The sequence below is a fragment of the Muscardinus avellanarius genome (assembly GCF_963383645.1).
Source record: "Muscardinus avellanarius genome assembly, chromosome: 12".
Taxonomy (NCBI): Eukaryota; Metazoa; Chordata; class Mammalia; order Rodentia; family Gliridae; genus Muscardinus; species Muscardinus avellanarius.
The window spans coordinates 134,504-149,136 of record NC_137798.1 but is presented as its reverse complement, the minus strand read 5'-3'; the positions used below and the strand labels follow the sequence as shown (position 1 = coordinate 149,136).

At 33.3% G+C, this 14,633-nt stretch overlaps 1 protein-coding gene across 1 annotated transcript in view; it reads left to right on the top strand.

Annotated features, from left to right (window-relative positions):
- DPH6 (diphthamine biosynthesis 6) overlaps positions 1–14,633 on the top strand; it is a gene marked incomplete at both ends in the record, with an annotated part of 193,480 nt that overhangs the window by 156,636 nt on the left and 22,211 nt on the right. Inside the window, one exon of the mRNA XM_080706910.1 lies at positions 12,374–12,435. Within this exon, the coding sequence (XP_080563036.1) occupies positions 12,374–12,435 (62 nt within the window). The remainder of the gene's footprint in view (positions 1–12,373; positions 12,436–14,633) is intronic.

Here is a 14,633-nt window from a genome sequence, read left to right as displayed (position 1 = left end):
TTTTTCAACAATATTTAGTTAAAAGATTAGTATTTCCTCCACCAAATGTTCATGGAAACCTAGTCAAAAATAACTTGACAATATAGGGAAGAATTTATCTCTAGGGTTTTATTTAACTCCAGTGGTTTATATATATATATCTGCCTTTAGAACAGTACTACACTGTTTCAATTATTGTAGCTTTATATGGTTTGAAATCAGAAAATACACATCTTCTAGCATTGTTCTTTTTCGAGATCGTTTTGGGTATCTAGAGTCCATATTCCATATTAGGATAGATTTTTTCTGAAAAATAAATAAATAAATAAATGTATGATAGTTTCACCTAAAAAAAGAAAGAAAAAATATTCTCTGGTAAGAAAGAAAGCAAAAAGGAATATTGAAATGTTATATTTAAGTCATCAAAAACTTGATATCAGACAAATAAAACTCTTATGTGAGATTATCATTGTTAATATAGGACAAATTGCTATAATACTAGATGTCAACCACTAAGCCAAGCATGGGAAGGAGGGATGGGGAGGGAACGAGGTGGGGATCGGGTAGGGGCTAACTGGGTGATGTGGGCATGTATGTCTACAAAAGTTGTTTTTTTTTTTTTATCCCATTATGATGTATGAATACAGTACACCAATAAAAAAAATTTTTAAAAAAGAGTGGGATTGGTACTTGCAACGCGGCATGCACAGAGAAATATTGCAGAAAATAAAAACCAGATGCCTTCCCTAATCAGTAATAACTAGGAAGAAAGGGGCAACAGGAAGAGGTCAAGTTATAGAAAGGGTCCTATAGTGAAGCAGTTAAGGTGACCAATCAGAGGGTATGGGATAGGGGAGGGTGGAGCCTCTTTAAAACTCAGGAGGCACATAAGCAAATGTATCAAAGTTAATCACCAAACAAGAATGGAATCGAGGGAGGGGGAGGAAATGGGATGGGGAGTGTATGAGGGCTAATTGGATGATGTGTGCTTGTATATCCTCTCAAGTCTTGTATGCCAATGTGATATATGATTACAATGCACCAATAAAAATAAATTTAAATAAATAAATAAAATAAAATAAATGTTTTAAATATTCCCTTAGGGAAAGGGGAACATTTTCATTCTGCACATATCTTTCACCTTTTATTTGTTATTTTTATGTGTTAAAAACTATGTAGTATTTTTAGCCAGGCGTGGTGGCGCATGCTTGTAATCCCTGCACTTGGGAGGCTGAGACAGGGGTATCGCACAGGTTCAAAGTCAGCCTCAGCTACTTAGTGAGGCTCTCAGCAACTGAGTGAGACCGTTTCCAAATAAAGTATAAAATAGGTCTGGGAGCATAGCCCAAAGGTAGGAAGCCTGAGTTCCATCTCCAGTACCAAAACAAAAACAAACAAACAAAAAACTATGTAGTATTTTTAAAGGTAGAAAAAAAGAACCATCACTAGTAGGTATTAGAATTAACTGCATACTTACACTTAATTTAAGAAAAAAAAGAGCTATCACTAATAGGTATTATCATTAACTGCTTAATTACACTTAATGTGATTTATTGGTCATTCATTTTATGTATGTCATAGATGTTAAAAGTAAATCTATAGTGTGAGTCTGTTTTATGTTACTTACACTGAAGTAAAATGCCAATTCTTAATGGCAATTTCAAAATGAAGTCACATGATAATTCCTGACACAATCTCTAAGATAGGCATTTGGCAGTAAAATTGTAGAGATAGAAAATCTAAAAATTAAAATAATCTTTCCCCAGATAGTCACTTTCAAATATGTGAACTCATTTTTAGAGATCATACAGTCAATGTTTCCTTGATTATTCTTTTTTAGCACAAATTTTATCATTTTATTTCTAAAATGCTCAATTATTAAATAATGGTGTGTTCATCTGGAGTCTAGGGACAAGTAAGAATTATATTTATAAACAAATTTTTTTAATTAAAAAAAAAATTTAAACTGGAATCTACTTGTTCTGATAGCCAGTGAGTCTGTTAGAGACTGGAAGAGGTTATCAAGGATATATATGCATATATATTTAGGTTCTAAAGCTACATGGGATACTCAGTTTCTGTTTACAATGTATTGATCAAAAATTATAGGCAGGCTAAAAATTGCTTTTCAAAATGATTTTGTAAATAATTCTATAATGATATAAACCTTTTCTAATATCACCTGATTTTTCAGTAAAAGTTTAGGCTACAAAAGTTGAGATGAGAGCACAATTCATTTTACTTGACTCGGTCAAAAATAGCATTATCAAATATTTTGTAATGTTTCTGTCATCTTACATTGGCTGTCATGAAGAAATAACTCTCTATTTGCTTTCATGACAGTAGATAATAAATTGATAATTCAGTTGATAAGTTGAAAATAATGGAGCATAACATTGTACAGTTAACATTTATTCATAGATGATGCAATTAAAATAGGCATTAGCTTCAAGGTCAGTCAGTAAAGTAATAAAATTAAATATTTTAATTGAATTATAATTGCTTTTCATTGATACATGCAAGTAAAGTAAAATAGATGTCAGTTCTGCAAATTATGGTTCTTCCTCCTAATTAATTTCTTAATTCTGCATGGAGTTATCCAGTGCCTAGGTCTTGTTGTGGGTTTATTCATCCAGCCAGCTTCCATCAAGGAATGTCTGTGACGTGATTAAATAGTTAGATGTCAAGATTTACAGTAACTCTTTTTTTTATTTTGGAGAACATATTATTAGTAATTTAAAGAATTTATTTATATATTTTAATTAAAATAAGCTCTAAATAATATAGCACCCGAAATGCTATGGACTGCCATCTTTTTATTAATATTGATATTTCCCCAAATGTTATTTGGGGAACATTAATAATTATAGCCATTTTAATGTAACAGTTAATGTAACAGTTTTCATAAGAGAAATAGATACATCAAAAGTCACATTCCACAGTTGACCAGCTGAGGAAGTAAGTTGAACTAAGGTTTTTGTGAATTACATTTTATGTCTCCATGACCCAGGCTTCATTATATACTAGACTCCTAAACAGAATGAATCTAAGAAAAGTAACATCTCTTTTAAGGACTAGGATAAATTGAGGCTGTTAGATAAAGTTGAATTTAGGTTTTTCTAGCTCCTTAAAGGGTTTGATGTAATGCATTTTTAAAATAGGTCATATTGCAGAGATTAGGAGAAACATTTTTCAAATTATACTGAAATTGTATTTGGATCTAGATACTAGGGTTCATTTGAAGAATAAGAAGATTGTTCCTTTTGGAATGGCTGCCTTTACCAATTAAGTACTTATTTCTTAAAAATTGAAAGTAGAAGCCAGGCATGGTGGCACACACTTGTAATCCCAGCGCTTGGGAGGTTGAGACAGGAGGATCACACAGGTTCGAAGCGAGCCTCAGCTACTGAGACTCTCAGCAACTCTAGCGAGACCCTGTTTCCAAATAAAGTATAAAATAGGCCTGGAGGTAGAAAAGCCCCTGGGTTCCACCCTCAGTACCACACAAAAAAAATTGAAAGTAGAAAGAATATAGAATATGAATTAAAAATTACTTAAGTGTTTTTATTTATTCATGTACTTTAAAGTACTTCTATATAATAAAATTATTTGAGAACAGCTATATTGGTATGTTAACACCATTCTTTAGTTATTTTTTTAAATTTTTTATTGGTGCATGATGGGGGTATACATGCACACATCACCCAATTAGCCCTTACTCAATTCCCACTTCATTCCCTCCCTGTCCCTTCTTTTCATGTTTTGCTAAGTTATTGACTTTGATATGTTTGTTAATGTACATCATGTACATTAGAGAATTTGCCTCTTCCCCCACCCATCCCCTCAGTTAGGTTGCCTTATTTGCTCATCTGTAGTATCTTCTTCATTTAGAGTTTTCCCTATGACCTATTTTCTCCTTACCTTCTGCATATTATGGAGAGCATAAATTTCTTACTTTTTGTGACTGACTAATCTCACTTAGCATAACATTCTCTAGCTTCATCCATTTCCCTGTAAATGGCATAATTGTGGTTTTCTTTATTGCTGAGTAAAGTTCTATTGTGTACATATCCCAGAGTTTTGTGATCCATTCATCTGTTGATGAACATCATTAGTTTGGTAGTTTGGTTTCCATTCTTTTTGGTAGGTACCCAGAAGTGGGATTACTGGATCATATAGTAAATTCATTCCCATTTTTCTGAGGATCCTCCATACTGTTTTCCAAAGTGGTTGCACTAATTTTCAATCCCACCAACAATGTAGTAGAGGTCCCACTTCTCCATATCCTTGCCAGCATTTTGTTTGTTTGTTTGTCTTTTGAATGATTGACATTCTAGCTGTTGTTAGGTGAAATCTCAGGGCAGTTTTGCATCTGTCTGATTGCTAATGATGTTGAACATTTCTTCATGCATTTATTGGCCATTTAAATTTCTTCTTTTGTGAAGTATATTTATTTCACTTGACCATTTTTTTTATTGTTTATTTGTTTTCTAAGTGCTGAGTTTTTTGAGTTCTCTGTTTATTTTAGGTTTTAGGCCTCTATCAGAGGAGTTGGTGACAAAATCTTCCATTCTGTTGGCTCTCAGTTGAGCTTCTTGATAGTCTTCTTTGCTGTACAGAAGCTCTTCAGTTTAATGCAATCCCACATATTGATCAACCTTTTAGTTTTTTGTGCATTTGGGGTCTTGTTGAGAAAGTTTTTAGCTGTGCCAATTCTCTGCAGTGCTTTTTAGCATAAATGGATGTTGGATTTTGTCAAATGCTTTTTCAGTCTTCATTGATGCTATGATTTTTCTTCTTAATACTGCCTTCAAAGTATCCCATTGGTTTTGATATGTTGTATCCATCTCTTCGGTTTTTTTTTTTTTTTTAGAAATTTCTTTATTCCACCCTTTACTTCTTCTATTACCCATTATTCATTCAGCAGTGTGATGTTCAGTCTCCACGTGTTTATGTGGTTTCTCTGGGTCTGTTTATATTTGATTTCTAGTTTCATTCCATTATGGTCTGAAAATACACAAGGTAATATGTTACTAGTGCAAATTTTATTTTGGAAAAGGCTCCATGTGTAGCTGAGATAAATGTGAACTCTGCTGTAGTTGGGTAGAATATTTATGTGTCTAATAGGTCCATTTGGTTGATGGTGTTCTTTAGGTCTTAGGCATCTTTCCTGATCTTTTGTGTAGATTGGTCTCAGGGTCTGAGAGTGGTGTTGAAGACTTCAAGTTTTATTGTATTGGGACTTATGTGTGACTTAATGTCACAAAAAGTTTGTTTTATGAAAGTAGCTGCACCTATGTTTGGGGCGTAAAGGTTGACTATCATTATTTCCTCTTGCTGGATTGTTCCTTTTACCAATGAAAAATGACCTGCTTTTTCTCTTCTTATAAGCTTGGGCTTGAAGTTTAACTTGTCTGATATCATAGGTGCTATTTCTACTTGTCTTTGAGTCCTGTTGGTATGAATTACCTTTCTCCAGCCATTTACCTTTATCTTGTGACTATCTTTACTAGAAAGGTGTGTTTCTTGCAGGCAGCATATAAATGGATTCTGGATTTTAATCCATTTTGCCACTTTATGTCTTTTTATTAGGAAGTTGAGGCCTTTACGTTCAGTGTGATTATTGGGAGTTTTTTTTTTTTTTTTTTTTTTTTTTTTTTGGTGATGGTGGTGGTACTGGGGTTCCTGAAAACCCTTCTACGTAAGAGCTATACTCCCAGACCTATTTTATATTTTTATTTGGAAACAGGGTCTCTTAAGCCAGCGAGGCTGGTTTCGAACCAGCATGATCCTCCTGTTCCACCTCCCAAGTGCGGGGATTACAAGCGTATGCCACCACCATGCCTAGCTGGGAGATGATTTTTAATTCCTAACTTTTTGAGTTTTAACTTCAGTTTGAGGTAGTGTTTGTTCTTTGTTTAGTTGTTTGCTTGATGGAAATTCTTCTTTCTTTGGAACTGGCGTGTATTACTTATTTCTTCTTAGTAGTTAAGCTCTTTGAATATTTTATCCAAGGCTGGTTTGGAAGACAAATTTTTTCAGCTTTCTAGAAGTCCCATTCGTTAAATTTAGAATATAAATGGATTCTTGTTGGCAAAACAAACAGATTAAACTGCAAATTTTAATTTTTTATTATATGTATAAAAACTTATAGCCAAATTATGGAAACAACATAAGTGTACATCAACAGATAAATGGTTTACAAAATTTTGGGAATACACACAATGAAATTTTACTTAGCAATAAAGAAGAGCAAATTATGTCATTTGCAACAAAATGGAAAGACCTAAAGAACATTCATTATGTTAAGTGAGATTAGCCAGTCACAGAAAGTGAACGGTCATATGTTTTCTCTAAAATGAACAATATAGGGAGTAATTGGGATACCAGAGGGACTCCAGACAATGGAAGAGATACCTCAGCGGAGCAAGAAATATGTTCTAAGAGAAGGGGAGGGGAGGGATTGAAGTGTACTAATGGAAATATTACCATCACATATGTGTACATCAATATACTAATATAAATCTCAGTACTCTATTAGGAAGGGGAAAATGGGGAGGGGAGTGGTACCAGGTTTTGTTGTGCATGTGTGTTACTGTCAACATGATTTACATTATGATGTAAAACTATAATGCACCAATAAAAACACATTATAAAATAGCAAAAAATTATATACACCTACATATATGTATATATTTGCATGTTAATATTTATGAGGTAGTCTAAGCATTAAGAATTTCTTAAAGACAGGCATGTTGGCACATGCATGCATTTTCAAACATGGAATGCTAAGACGTGAGAATTTCAAGTTCAAGGACAGCCTTAACACCATAGCAAGATTCTCCACAACCTAAGGAGACCCTGTTTCCAAATAAAAATTAAAATAGGGATAGGTGTGTAGTTCAGAGGTAGAATGCCCTGGGTTCAATTCCAAGTAACACACATAGACACACACACGAATTTATTGAGGAAAGTTATGCATTTAATATATTCTGAGGTTGAATGAATGAATCCTACAATGGATAGGATATATATTCTGGGGTAGAATCCTTACACATTCCTGAATAATATCAACCCAAATATTGTCTTTATTAATTCAGAAGAGATCTCAGAGATCATGGTGTCTTTAGGCCATTGCTTTCTCAAGAATAGTAGCTTCAGTTGCTAGAGACCTCTGGATTTTATCCAACAAGATATTTTCTAAATATGAAATATATGTCATGTGAGCAGTGATGATGAGGTCACCAGTGACTTGTCACTTTCTAATGAACAGAAAAATTGTATCAAAGGTGAATTGTGGTCAGAATTATCAGCAAAGCATTAGAAGAAAAATACCGTATTTATTATAATCAAGTACAGTGAGATATAGTAACCTGACATATAAAAAGTATGTCATTTGCAGGAAAATGGATGGAACCAGAAAATACTATGCTAAGTGCAGTCACCCAGTATCTGAAAATCAAGGGTTATATGTTTTCTCTCATATGTGAAAGTTAGAAAAAAGGAAACTAAATAATGTGGAAAGAGACCTATATAGTACTGAAAAGGGATTGGAGGAGGGAAGTAGGGAGGGTAAAAAGGAGAATTGAAAAAGAAAACAGTTAAAATATTATGGCAGCTGGGCGTGGTGGCGCACACTTGTAATTCCCCCCCCCACCCCGCTTGGAAGGCAGAGACAGGAGGATCGTGCAAATTCGAAGCCAGGCACTCTGGCTTAAGAGACCCTGTTTCCAAATAAAAATAAGTCTGGGAGTGTAGCCCGGAGGTAGAAGGGCTTCCAGGAACCCCAGTACCACAAAAAAATAAAAAAATAAAAAATAAAAAAATATTATGGCAGTATGTGGGGAGGGAGGAAGGGGAATTAGCATGGGATATGTTGGGAAATATGCCAAGAGCAGTATGCATGTGTGTTTTTATCACATTGAACCCCACTGTGATGTATAATTGCAATTCATTGATAAACTAATTCTTAAAAATAATTTTTTTTAACAAAGGGCTGGATATGTAGTTCATTGTAGAGTATGCCTGGGTTCAATCCCCAGTAGCCTCCCTTAAAAAAAAAAAAAAAAGGAAAAGGAAATATGTGACAAAAAAAAGTACATCTGAAAATAGAACGCTTTTAATCAGTTTGTATAATTAAGAAGCATAATAGCTTAAATAAATAATCAATACAAATAACTTATTTAAGTAAGCCAAGCTAATATGTGTGTATATGGATGTAAACTAGATTCATTTATAGATTATTTGTGGCATGATGTGTTTTTCCTGTCAGGTTAGTCTTGGTGTATGGAGTTATTATTGCATATATGCCACAAATTTTTGTTGTTCCATTATCTACATAAACTACTATTACATTAGTTGTATATCTTTATTGGAGGTCCTAAGAACATGCTATTGGCATACTAGTGATTTCTCACAGTTATTTACTTATTTTGGAAAACATATTATTGCACAAGTGGCCATTAAAATGAAATGTTAGTTTATTTGATAATACAGTTATTTGTGTCCATATGCTACTATTAAGCAATCTATTTGTATAAGCATAGCAATCTACTACTCTTCTATTTTAGATTTTTATTTTTAAAAGTTTAAAGCTTAAATAAAGTAAGGAAAAATCAGAAAATCCACACTGTTGTGTATGAATAAATGCATTAATTAAAATGACAAGGCTCAAGTTTTTTTTATTTTTTATTGGGGCATTGTAGGCATACATCTTAATAGATTACAATATGATAGAGGCATACATGCACACATCACTCATTTAGCCCTTACCCAGTTCCCACCCCATTCCCTCCTCCATCTCTCTTACCATGTTTGGCATAATGATTAACTTTGGTATGTTTGTGAATGTACATCATGTACATTAGGGAATTTCTTTCCTCCCTGCTACCATCCTCCTCAGGTCGCCTTAATTGCTCATCTATGGTTTTCCCTTTTTTGTTTAGGGTTTCTCCTATGTCTCATTTTCTCCCTAGCTTCCACATATTAGGGAGAGCATCCGATTTCTTACTTTTTGTGACTAATCTCACTTACCATAATGTTCTCCAGTTCCATCCATTTCACTGTAAATGACATAATTTTGTTCTTTACGGCTGAGTAAAATTTCATTGTATACATATTCCATAGTTTTGTAATTCTTTCATCTGTTGATGGACATCTTGACTGGTTCCATAGTTTAGCCTTTGTGATTGTGTGACTATGAACATAGATATGCATGCAGTGTTTTGGAAACTACCAAAACAAACCCGGTTTTCATTTTTTTGGATAGATACCTAGAAATGGTATTGCTAGATCATATGGTAAGCTTGTTCCCATTCTTATGAGGATCCTCCACACTATATTCCAAAGTGGTTGCACTAGTTTGCGGTTTCACCAACAATATAATAGAGTTCGCACTCCTCCTCATTCTCACCATCATTTGTTGTTGTTTGTGTTTTCAATGACTGCCATTCTAGTTGGACTTAGGTGAAATCTCAGGGTAGTTCTGATTTGCATCTCTATGATTGATAATGATGTTGAGCATTTTTTTCATACATTTCTTGGCCATATGAAATTGTTTTTCTGTACTGGGGATGGAATCCAGGGGCATTATATCTCCAAGCCCCTCCCTCAGTCCTATTTTTTATTATTTTGAAACAGGGTCTCACTGAATTGCAGAGTGCCTCACAAAGTAGCAGAGGTTGGCCACGAACTATGATCCTCCTTTCTCAGCCTCCCAAATGCTGGGATTACAGGAAAGCTTCTGAATTTTTATAGTTGATTTTATATCTAGATACTTTGCTAATTTTTTGATCACTTTTATAAGCTTTTTGCTTGCATTTATTAGGTCTTCGTAGTATCATGTCATCTGTAAACAGTGATAGTTTTAGTTCTTCTTTTTCTAATTGTACTCCTTTAATTTTCTTGCCTTATTGCTCTGACTAGAGTCTCAAGTACTATATTTAAAAGAAGTGTTAATAATGGATATCCTTGTCTTGTTTCTGTTTTTTAGGGGGAATTCTTAAAGTTTTTCCCCATTTAATATGATGTTGGCAGTGGGCCTATTTTATATTACCTTTATGATGTTGAAGTATGTTTCTTCTATTTAATCTCTTCTGTGTTTTTGTTTTTGTGGTACTGGGGATAAAATTCATGGGCCTCTAACTCTGGGCTATACTCCCAGACCTATTTTATATTTTGTTTGGAAACGGGGTCTCACTAAGTTGGTGGGAGCCTCACTAAGTAGCTGAGGCTGGCTTCGAACCTGCATGATCCTGTCTCAGCCTCCCAAGTACTGGGATTAGAAGCATGTGCCACCATGCCCGGCTTCTACAGTGTTTTTAGCATAATTAAATCTTGGATTTTGTCAAATGCCTTTTCAGCATCTATTGAAATTATCATGTGATTTTTGTCTTGGTTCTTTTTGTGCGATAGAGTACATGGATTGATTTTTGTATGTTGAACCAGCCTTGTCATGGTGTATGATTTTCTTTATGTGGTTTTGAATGCGTGTTGCTAGTATTTTGTTTAGCAGTTTTGCATCCAAGTTCATCAATGATATTGACCTGTAGTTTTCTTTCCTTGAGCTGTCTTTATTTGATTTGGTACTAATGTGATCTTGGCTTCATAGAATGTATTCAGAAGAGTCCCATTTCTTTTTATTTCATGAAAAGATTATAGAGTATTGGGATTAGCTCTTCTATAAATGTTTTATAAAATTCACTTGGGAAACTATCTGGTCCTGGACTTTTTTTATGGTAGGATCTTTATTGCTGCTTAATCAATCTCTTTCATTACTATTGGTTTGATTAAAATTTCTTTATCTTCTTGACTCAGTTTAGGAAGGTTGTATTTATTTAGAAAGTTGTCAATTTCTTCCAGATTTTTTAATTTGTTGGAATATAGTTTTCAAAGTTGTTTCTGATGATCTTCCAGATTTCTACACTTTCGATGATATCTTTTTTTCACCTCTAATTCTCATAACTTGTATTGATTCTCTTTTTTTTTTCTTTTCTTTTCTTTTCTTTTCTTTTTTGTTTTGTTTTTTTTTTTTTTTTTTTTTGTTATGTTGGCTCATGGTTTATCTATCATGTTAATTTTTTGAGGAACCAGGTTTTGGTTTTGTTGATTTTCTTTATTGTTTTTTAAATCTCTACTTCATTGATTCCTTTTTGGATTTTAATAATTTCCTGTCTTCTGCTGGCTTTGGGGTTAGGCTGTTCCTGTTTTTCAAAGGTTCTTAGGTGTGCTTTAGGTTATTTATTTGGTAATTTGTTTTTGTTTTTGTTTTTACATGGGAACTCAGTGCTATGAATTTTCCTCTTAATACTGCTTCAAGATGTCCCAGGGTTGTTGATATGTTGTATCTCTATTTTGGTTTGTTTCTAGAAATTTCTTGATTTTACCCCTTATTTCTTCTATGATATATTCCTCATTCAGCAGTGTGGTGTTCAGTCTCTAAAATATATATATGGTTTCTCTGGGTCTTCTATAGTTGATATCTAGTTTGATTCCATTGTGGTCTGAAAAGATATAGAAAAATATGTCACAGTTTTTTAATTTACTGTTGTTTACTCTGGCCCTAGGATGCAATCTATTTTAGAGAAGGTTCCATGACAGATGAGAAAAATGTGAACTCAGCTGTAGTTGGGTGAAACACATTATAGAATTATGGTGGAACTACTGTATAGACACATTCTATATGTGTCTATATGTTTGTTTGATGGTGCTCTTTAGGTCAGAGGCATCTTTACTGACCTTTTGTCTAGAAGATCAGTCTAGAGGTGTGAGAGGTGTGTTGAAGTCTCCCAGTTTTATTCTGCTGGGATCTCTGTGTGACTTAATGTCATGAAGAATTTGTTTTATGAAAGAAGCTGAACCTATGTTTGGGGCGTAAATGTTGACTGTCATTTTCTCTTGCTGGATTGTTCCCTTTATCAGTAAAAATTACCTGCTTTGTCTCTTTTGATAAGCTTGGGCTTGAAATCTAACTTGTCTGGTATCATAGTTGCTACTCCTGCTTGTCTTCCAGTTCTGTTGGCATGGATTACTTTGCTACATCCCATCACCTTTAAATTGTTACCATCTTTACTGAAGTTTTACTCTCTGAAATTATACTTCTTTCCAGTCCTAATTACAGTTCCTCTTGAGAGAGAAAAGAATTGAAACAATGCATCTGATCGTTGATGCAGTGTAATTGATAAGAACTCAAGGTCATTTTTCAGGAGCAAGAAAACCTGTAATCCAAGGGGAATAGGAAAGTAGCTTCAAGCAAATTACATTTCAGTTCTGGATCAAAGGCATTTAAAATACACTCTCACTTCCTGTGTGAAGAGGTGCAGAGGGGATGGGGTTGTCTCTTTTAAAGTTTCTATATTACAGTTATTTAGAAAAAAAAATTGACCTTTTTTGGCAGGTTTAGATCCACATAAACATCTTGGGAAACCCCTGGAAGAAATGGAGCCTTATCTCTTAGAGGTAAGAATTTATGCAATTTTTTCAGAATATGTCCATGTAAAGGAGGAAAAAATAGTGTTGTAATCTGATAATTATAAAAATGACTTTTTAAGAAAAATTTAATATGTTTGTTTCATAAAAATTAAGCTTCTAATACATATGAAAATGTTTAAAATTATGAAAATTATTACTGTTTGTTTAACCAAATACAAAAGTAACCTTATACCTAAAAGTTGCTCTTTCAGAAAGTTCACTTTTATTAAAATGAAGATTGTATACTACATGAAAAATACCATACTCCTAACATACTCAAAACATCTCTGTGATCAGATGTTTTGCTGTCAGAAACAGGAAATGGAAACTTTCTTTAGAGATTACCTAATCTATCCTTTTCTTTCTTACCAACTAGGAATTAACTTTTAACACAGTAATGAAATTATCCCAAGGTTTCCAGTGACCCTGTTTAACCCTTGGCATTGTCAAATCCTGACTGTGCTCTATGCATTAAAGAAAGACCCAGTTATTTTACTCTCTTCTGTTTACTGCATTATATTTTATTAGAGATTTGGGGCAGATGTTATGTTTAGTATAGCAAAGCATCATTAACTAGAACAGTGTAATTATTACACTATGGAGTTTTTTATTCTACAATCAATAAAAAAATCACTTTACATTTGTAAAAGAACTCAACTCTGAAAGATCATCACTTTTCTATACCATGCTCTTAAATCACTGATACTATCTCTGGACATTGTCAATACCACCAATACAGTATGAACTGCTAGCATTTATACTCTTGAATAACTTTATGGATTTCATATTTTCTTTTGGAGTTATTTGTAATTGATTATTTTATGATTTATTATTATATACCAAATGCCTAAAAAAAGTCACTGAAGTGTTAATCCCTTCTTTCGTTAAGCATTGTTAAACACTTAGTGCATGCCAGGTAGTTAATAAAGATTAAAATAAAAATGAATCATTAAGCTAAACATGAGAAGGAAGGAGGGGGAAGGAATGGGGTTGGAATTAGGCAAAGGGCCATTTGGGTAATGTGTACATGTATGCCTCTACTATCTTGTACTTCATTAAGATGTACAACTACAATGCACCAATAATATTTTAAAAAGAAAAATTAAATTATATCATTCTCATAATTATATTTAGTTTCTGGATTATTCAGTATCATGCATTTAAATGTCTATGTTTTCTGTGTTTTTCTGATAGAACTCCTCTTGCAGAAATTTGTTTTTATATCCACTATTATATCTATATTTATATCTTTTTGCTACCACTTGACTAAATTTTGCTTCTACCAAAGAAGTATAAATATATAATGAACCCAAAATTTGAAATTAAAAGTCTTGATTTTAAGCATGTAGTGATTCTCTGTAGGAAAGACAAGTAAGGGTGAATATTAGTAACAGTGATGTACTGTATATTTCAGAAGCCTAGAAGGAAGGATTTTAAATATTTTACCATAAAGAATAGATGTTTCATCAATAAAAAAGTGAAAATAAAAAAATAAATGTTTGGGAAGATAGATATATTTAACCTGATTTAAACATTACACAATGTATATGTGTATATTGAATTCTTACATGGTACTCCATTAATGTGTATATTTTTTATTTGTATTCATTTTTACTTTAAAAGTAAATTTTATAAATTCTGTGTGAAAAAGAAAAGACAAGTAAGGTCTTGAGAGTATTAAAAAGTTATGTTTTAACCTGGGTATTAGCATAGGATATTCAAACACAAAAAAATATATATAGAAATCATTTTGTATTATTCAACTTCAGCAAGTTCCTCAACATGGCCTTTCAATCTCACTTTCTCCTAGAAATATTTTGTATCCATTCTTTATTATGGCTATTTCATACCGTATTTAATCTCCCCAAAGTTCAAATACTTCACTTTGAGTAGGTAACTGATTTCTTTACAAAGAAAATAGAAGCAATCATTACTATAAGTTCATTTGTCTCCTAACACTATCCCTACTTACTTATCTGTATCCACACCTACCCCTGCTTCTAACACTGGTCATTTCCTCCGTTGTTTATATGGCTGAGCCTTGTATACACGGCCTGTGCTTGGATTCCAACTGCACCCATCTTTCAGAGACTTTGCTTTCAACCCACATGTAGCAGCATATCTATTATTGTCTCCTTCTTGTCAATATTGAGACAAACTCTATCCTCTGCATCTTAAAGATTCCC